The sequence below is a fragment of the Galeopterus variegatus genome, unplaced genomic scaffold (genome assembly GCF_000696425.1).
Source record: "Galeopterus variegatus unplaced genomic scaffold, G_variegatus-3.0.2 Scaffold4118, whole genome shotgun sequence".
Lineage (NCBI taxonomy): Eukaryota > Metazoa > Chordata > Mammalia > Dermoptera > Cynocephalidae > Galeopterus > Galeopterus variegatus.
Window position 1 is genome coordinate 144,762 of NW_007730229.1, and position 8,309 is coordinate 153,070.

At 44.9% G+C, this 8,309-nt stretch overlaps 1 protein-coding gene across 1 annotated transcript in view; it reads left to right on the forward strand.

Annotated features, from left to right (window-relative positions):
* The window catches only part of FN3K (fructosamine 3 kinase), a 16,593-nt gene that overhangs the window by 4,665 nt on the left and 3,619 nt on the right, over positions 1–8,309 (forward strand). Inside the window, exons 3-4 of the mRNA XM_008586787.1 lie at positions 1,888–1,979; positions 2,388–2,470. Of these exons, the coding sequence (XP_008585009.1) occupies positions 1,888–1,979; positions 2,388–2,470 (175 nt within the window). The remainder of the gene's footprint in view (positions 1–1,887; positions 1,980–2,387; positions 2,471–8,309) is intronic.

Consider the following 8,309-nt stretch of genomic DNA (forward strand, 5'->3'; position numbering starts at 1 on the left):
AATAAAGTGATAACAGGCACCAAGCAAGTCCAAAACCCAGCAGGGTAGACATTAAGTCTTAGGACTCTAGAATCTCCTTTGACTCTGTGCCCAGACTACTCTGCACACTGGTATGGGAGTTGGGCCCCCAAGGACTCAGGCAGCCCTGTCCTCACAGCTTTCCTAGGCTCAGCCCACGCTTTTGTTCTCTCAGGCTGGCATTGCAAGCTGGTAGCTCTACAATTCTGGGATCTTGTGATTGTCCTGCTCCCACAGCTCTATTAGGCGTGACCCTGGTGGGGACTCTCTATGGCAGTTCTGATCCCATGTTTCTGCTCAGCATTGCCCTAGTAGGGGCTCTCTGCAGTGGCTCTGCTCCTGTGACAGACCTCTTCCTAGGCTTGCAGACTTTTCTATCTGTCCTTTGAAATCTTGGTGGAGGCCACTATGCCTCTGTAGCTCTTGCATTCTGCAAGCCTGCAGAATTAGCACCATGTGAATGCTGCCAAGGTTTACAGCCTTTGTCATCCAGACCTGTGGCACGAGCTGCACCTGGGGCTGCTTGAACCACAGCTGGCAGCCTAAGTAGCTGAGATGCGGGGAACAGTGTCCCTGTGTGGCCCTGGCCAGCAAGCCCATAGAGTATGCCCCGGCCTGTCCCTCAAAGTCATTCTGTCTTCCAAGGCTTCTGGGCCTGTGATAGGATGGATAGCCTTGAAGATTTCTGAAATGCCTTAGGGCCTTTTTGCCAATGTCCTGATGCATAAGCACCTGGCTTTCTTTTATCAGTGCTAATCTCTTTAGCACCCAGTAGCTCCACAGCAACCTTGGCATTCTCTCTTACACACACCTCTTTACTTCTTATGTGGGCAGGCTGTGAATTTTCCAAATTTTTACCTTCTGCTTCCTTTTTGATTATAAATTCCATCTTAAAGTAATTTTTTTTCCTCTTGCAGCTTAATGTAAGCAGTTAAAGTAGGCATAAAGCAGCCTGCATGATTTTCTGCTTGGATATTTCTTTTACCAAATATTTTAATTCATTTCTCTTAAGTTCTACATTCCATAAAGCTCTCAGACATGGACACAGTTCAGCCAAATTATTTGCCACCCTATAGCAAGAATGACCTTTACTCCAGGTTCCAATACCTTTTTCCTCATTTCTGCCTGAGACCTTGTCAGAATGGACTTTACTGTCCATGTTTCTATCAACAGTCTGATCATGACTTCACCGATTTTTAGAAGTTTCAAACTTTACCTAGTCTCTTTTCCTTCTGAGCCCTCATCAGAACCTAGGCTTTTTATAGCCTACTCCTCCAAATTCTTCCAACCTCTGCCCATTACCCAGTCCAAAGCTGCTTTCACATATTCAGGTATTTGTTATCAGCAACACCCCATTTCTAGATACCAGTTTTCTGTGTTAGTCTGTTTTGTCACTTATTACAGAATACTTAAAACTGGGTAATTTATAAAGAAATTTTATTTCTTTCAATTCTGGAGGCTGGAAAACCCAAGGGTATGCCTCAGCATCTGGTGAGAGCCTTCTTCTTGGTGGGAAGTCTGCAGAGTCCTGAAGTGGCACAGGGCATCACATGGCAAAAGGGCAAGAGTGTGCTGGTTCAGGGCTCTCTTCCTCTTCTTAGATAGCCACCAATTGCATCCCCATGATAGTCCATTAATCCATGAATGGGCTAATCCATCGATGAGGGCAAAGCTCTCATGATCCGGTCACCTCAAAAAGGCCCCACCCCTCAATACTGCCACATTGAGGATTAAGCTTCAACATGAGTTTTGGAGGGGACATTCAAATCATAGCAAGGTTTTTAAAACATTTCTCAAAATGGAACATACTGGGCGGTGTTGTTATTTCTTGTTTGCTATTTTAATTGGCTACATTTCTTCTTTTCTCAGTCAAGCATCCAAACTTGGAGACCAGATGGCAGATTTGCACCTTTACAACCAGAAGCTCAGCAAGAAGATGAAAGAGGGGGAGAACACAGTGGGTGCGTTCAGATCACTTTTGTGTACCCTTTACCCAGCTGCATTTGGCCATCTACCCTAGATTGGTACTCATGGTGCATCTTGGTGGCATTTTAATAATAAGTTGAATTGCACACTATCTCCCTTTATACTGCATTATGAAAATGAGATTATTAAATAAGAATTTTGATGGAGCTCATAAGCTAGTAGAATTGACTTATGACCCCTTTTATACCCAGTTCTGCTGTCCACTGTGCTTGAGGTAGGAGCATCCTGGCAGATCTATATGTTGATTAATTGCTACTGTATGTAGTACATTCTCAGACCACCCATATTCCAGTGCAGCCCACACTTATACTGATGCTTTGCTGAGGTTTGGCGTTTAAGAGAAAGACATGCAGCTCTTTCAGGCCAAGTATCTCTGTTGACAGGCCAGAGGGCTGAAGGTGGTGAGCCCCAGTACGTGACCAAGTTCGGCTTCCACACGGTGACATACTGCGGCTTCATCCCACAGGTGAGTGCTTGGGTGGGAATGTTTATGCTCAGCTGATGACCATTCCCCAATGCCCCAGTGCTGGTCACTGACCCCTTATATGTGACAGTGTCAGTCCCCCAGGCACCGGCAAGACTGACCACCTGATTTCTTTTTTTTTTTTTTGTTTTCCCGCGGCTGGCTGGTATGGGGATCCAAACCCTTTACCTTGATGTTATAACACCACACTCTAACCAGCTGAGCTAATTGGCCAGCCCTGACCACGTGATTTCTGAAAGCAGAATGAAAGTTGTGATTCCTGGGAAGGGGAGAACAGACGTAGAAGTTCGCTGAGCTGAGCCCAGAGGGAACGGGACCTGGTAGGGCGGGTGGAACAGCATTCCAAGCAGAAGGAACAGCGAGTGCAAAGGTTGTGTTGTAGGAGGGTGCCCCACGAGTGTGAGAAGCTGACAAGAGTGGGGGTGGGACAGCTTGCAAGACCCGGGATTAAGCCCTGGTTGCTCAGCCCCTCTCCCAGGGCCTCTTAAAAATATCACTCATTGAGATACAATTGAGATATAACTCACAACATAAAATCTACCATTTTAACGTGTATAATTTAATAATTTTAGTATGGTCACACTGTCGTGCAGCCATCATCACTATCTAATTCCAGAATATTTCTATAAACAGCATCCTTCAGCAGTCACTCTCCACCCCCCACCCCCCACCCCAGTCTTTGGCAACCACGAATCCACTTCCTGTCTCTGTGGATCTGCCTGTTCTGGACATTTCATATAAATGGAATCATACGATATGTTGCCTTTTGTGTCTGGTTTCTTTCATAGAGCACAGTGTTTTCAGAGTTGTCCATGTGGTAGCCTGGGTCAGTGCTGCATTCTTCTTTATGGCTGCAGTATACAGGGGGTCTTCAAAAAGTTTGTGGAAAGATTCATATTATCTTTTAAAAATTTATTTATTTATTTATTTAAAAAATTTTTTTTCTAGATTCGTCTGATCTTTTAATTTGATTTTTCCATGAACTTTTTGAACTAGCCCCGATTCCGCTGTATGGATATACCACATTTTGTTTACCCATTCTTTCTATGGCTGAATAACACTAGGGCCTCTTGAATCACCATTTATGAAACCTGTGAAGTTCTGAAGAACGCCTGTCTTCCTGCACAGCCCAAGTGCCCTGTGCCTGAAGAAACCATTTCTGGTCGGTATTTTGCTGTCATTAGGGACACAGTGCTTATGACATAAGAGACAGTCCTGTTTAAAATCACTGCTTCCTGAAGGGGGAATACTCTCACATCCATCTCCTCCTTAATGCCTGTCCTGACTAGCTGGGTCCCTGTGGACAGTAGCCAAGCTGCCCCGGTGTGGGGTGGAGGGCAGTTCTCCCAGCTGGAGGTCACTCGGGACAAGATCCGTATGAGGCCCAAGACAGATTTAGAGATCCCAGCCGACAGGCAGCCCTCATGTCTGGGGTCCCTAGAACTCATGAGGTGGTTTACTAGGCTTGTCGAGACCCCCTAACTATCAGCCAAAGCCAGCACATCTGCAGTGACACATCGGTCTGGAGCTGGTGACCGGCACGTGCTTAGTCATCCTAGGCAAGCATGGCTGCGTGTGGCTTGTTGTCCTGCATCAGATGTTGAGTTTAAGGACTGCAGGTGGTGGGGAGTCTCCAAAGACTTGGTGGAACTAGCATAGTGACTTTTCAAATATTCAAGAGTGGAGAACTGAATTCTTGAGCAGAACCCCAGTGTGTGAAGCAGGTGACAGTGGGGTTGGTCCGTTAGGAACACAGGTGGTCCGAGTGCCCCTTCAGACTCCGGATCAAGAAACCAACTCAGACCAGCTGCAGCCTGGCCAGGAAGGGACGAGGGACCTGGGAGGACACCTCGTCCACCTCCTTTGAGCTACGACAAGAGTGTCCTGCATGTAGCACCTCGGTGCAGTCCCAGGTTCCAGAGGCTTCCTAGTCCCCCTGGGGAGGGCTGAGCAGGCCCTTGGTGGGGGTGGTGGTGATGCTGCAGCCATTGGTGGGCAAGGCTGAGCACTTCATCTGACTAAACTCACCCAGATGCCATAGTGGGTAAGGTCATTGATCCATTTTATAGATGAGGAAACTGCCGCACAGAGGGGCCAGGTAACACTCCTGAGACATGCAGCTAGTAAGTGCAGGAGACAGCATCTGCCCCACAGCCTGGCTTCAGAGTGGGCCCTAACCATTACACAACCCTGCCCCTGTCAAGGTGAGGCTCCGTCCTGAGTACCAGCTGTGCACCCAGGTGCACCCACCCTTGTTAGCTCAGGGGAAGGCCACATTGGTGGGTTTGGGGGTCATGGCCCCTCCGTCCAGGGGGTGGGACTGAGCTTGCCACTGTTGGACTTCTGCTCCCAGCACTAAATCTGTACCTTTTATGATCTGATCATCTTCCAGAAGGAGGACAGTACTCAGACACTGGGAGCCTGGGCAGGCAGGTGGGAGGCTGCTTGGTGCACCTCTGTGCCGGGTCCCTACAGTCAGGCTGTGGGGAGGGGGCCTTCCCGTCCTGCTCTCGAGGTGCACCCAGCACTGGGGGTGAACTCAGAGGCCGAGCTGCCACAGTGCCCATGTGTAGGTAGAGTCTCGATGGTGAGGACCACTGTACAGGGAAATCTGGTCTGTCACTGGGGCGAGTGCTCACCAGAAGGTCCTGCCCAAAGGGGTTTCGCAAAGTAATGCTTTGCATAAAATAAGCTTTGTATTTTCCTCTACTGAGGCATAATTCACATAACCTGTACCTATTTAAAGTATACAATTTGGTAAGTTTCAACATAAGTGCACACCCGTGAACCACTTTACACAATCAAGATAATGAGTCAGTTGATCACCCCAAAAGTTTCATCGTGCCCTTCTGTAACCTCTCCCCCTGCACTTCCCTGCTCCTGGACAACCACTGATCTGCTTTCTGTCACTGCAGATTACTTTGCATTCTGTGGAATTTAATATAAATAGAATCATATGGTGTGTACTCTTTTTTTGTCTGGCTTCTTTCATTCAGCATAATTATTCTGATATTCATGTAAAAAATTCTTTTGATATTCATCTGTGATATTCATCCATGTTGCATGTGTCAAAAGTCCGTATCATTGTGTGGACAAACTGCAGTCTCTCTATGCCTTTGCTGTTCACAGACATCTGGGCAGTTTCCAGTTTTTGCTTTTACAGATAAAGCTGCTGTGAGCCTTTGTGTACAAGTCTTTGTGTGGACAAAGCTATCATTTATCTTGGGCAGATACCTAAGAGAGGAATGACTGGGTCATATGGTAGGTTTATATTTAACTTTTTAAGAAATTGCCGAACTCTTTTTCAAAGTGGCTGCACCATTTTACCTTCCACCAACAGTGTAGGAGAGTTCCAGTTCCTCCACATCCTTTCCAACACGTGGTATTTTCTTTTTTTTTTTTGTCTTTTTTACTGACCAGTAACGGGATTGCAACCCTCGTTGTTGCACCCGCACCACGCTCAGCCAGTGAGCGGTAACCGGTCTCCACATGGGATCTGAACCCTCGGCGGAAGCGCCGCCGCGCTCCCAAGCGGAGCACTCTCCAGTTTGCCACCAGGCTGGCCCGTATTTTCTTTTTTTTAAATTATAGCTGTTCTGGTGGGTTTGAAGAGGAATCTCACTGATATCTATTTTGCATTTCGATGATGACTAATAATGTGGAGCATCTATTCATGTGCATATTTGCCAACTATATATCTTCTTCACTGAATCATCTCTTCAGATAGTTTCCACATTTTATGAATAGGTTTTCTTATTGAGTTTTTAGAGTTCTTCAGATAAGTCCTCCACCAGAGATGTGATGTGCACGTATTTTCTCCTAGTCTGTTGTTTATTCTTCTCTTGAAAGTCTTTCAAAGAGCAGAAGTTTAATGATTTTTGTTTTTTTTTTTTTGTAGCTGCCTAACACGGGTATCTGAACCCTTGACCTTGGTGTTAATAACACCATGCTCCCACCAACTGAGCTACCTGGCCAGCCCTAGAAGTTTTAAATTTTGATGAAGTCCAATTTATCAATTTATGAACTTTGTTTTGGTATTGTGTCTAAGAAGTCTTTGTGTATGCTAATGTCACAAGGATTTTCTCCTATATTTACTTACAAAAGTTTGATGGTTTTGTGTTTTACATTTTGGTCTATGATCCATTCTAAATTTGTTTTTGTGTATGGTACGAGGTGTACATTGAAGTTCAGTTTCTACGTGTGGATTGCCCGTTGTTTCAGCACCACTGGTTTATAAGACTGTGCTTGCTCTACCGAGGTGCCTTTGTGCCTCTTGCAAAAAGCAGTTCTCTGTATAAGCGTAGCTCTATGTCTGGGCCTGTGTTTTGTTCCATTGCTCTATTTGTCTGTGTTGATGCCAATATCACACTGTCTTGACTACTGTAGTCTTGTAATAAGTCTTGAAATCAGGATAGGTGAGTCCTCAAAATTTTTTTCTTTTTCAAAGTTGTTTCAGCTATTCTAAGACCTTTCCATTTCTATATGAATTTTAGAGTCAGCATGTTAATTTCTATTAAAAAGAAAAATCATGCTGGGATTTTATTGGGATTGTACTGAATCTATACATATATATCAGTTTGGGGAGAAATGACATCTTAGTAATATTGAGACTTTTTCCCAACTGGCCAGCCACCAAACAAACAATAATATTGAGATTTTTGATATGTGAGCATGTTATATCTCACCATTTATTTAAGTCTTCTTTAATTTCTCTCCGCAATGTTTTGAAGTTTTCTGTGGACAGGTCTTTTCACGTCTTTGGTCAAATTTATCCTTATTCCTTTTTTTTTTGGTGGCTGGTGGGTGTGGACATCTGAACCCTTGACCTTGGTGTTATAGCACCACGCCCTAAACAACTGAGCTAACTGGCCAGCCCTATTTCATATTTTTTGATATTATTAAAGTGACTTTTTTTTTTTTCCTTTTTGTCTTTTTTTTTTACTGACTGGTAACGGGATCGCAACCCTTGGTGTTGCGCCCGTACCGGGGACCAGCAACGGGATCGCAACCCTCGGTGTTGCGGCCGCACTGCACTCAGCCAGTGAGCGGGAACTGGTCTCCACATGGGATCTGAACCCTCAGCGGGAGCGCCGCCGCGCTCCCAAGCGGCGCACTCTCCAGTGCGCCACCAGGCCGGCCCTAAAGTGACTTTTTTAAACTTAAAATTTTAGAATTTTTCTGGCTAGTATAAACACAATTAATTTTTAAAAATTGGTTTTTTTATATTGATATATTGATCTTATATCCTGAAATCTTGCTAAAAAAAGGGATAGCTTTTTTTTTTTTAAGATTCCATCAGATTTTTTTTTTTTTTTTTAAGAGATGACCTGTAAGGGGATCTTAACCCTTGACTTGGTGTTGTCAGCACCATGCTCCCCCAAGTGAGCTAACTAGCTATCCCTATACAGGGATCCGAACCCGTGGCCTTGGTGTTATCAGCACCACACTCTCCCGAGTGAGCCACGGGGCGGCCCTCCAGCAGAGTTTTTATACAGACGATATTGTTTATTATGAATAAAGGCAGTTTTACTTCTTTCTTTTCAATCTGTATGCATTTAGTTTTTTTCCCTTTTTTCTTTTTTGCTTTGCACCTCCAGCACAGTGTTCAATAGAAGTGGTGAGTGTGGACATCCTTGGCTTTTTCCTGATCTTAGGGGGGAAGCATTTAGTCTTTCACCATTAAGTGTGAGGTTGGCTGTACATTTTTTTTTTAGATGTTCTTTATTAGATTGAAAAGTTCCCTTCTATTCCTAGTTTTCTCAGAGCTTTCTGAGAAATGGATGTTGGCTTTTGTCAAATGCTTTTGCTGTATCTTTCAAGG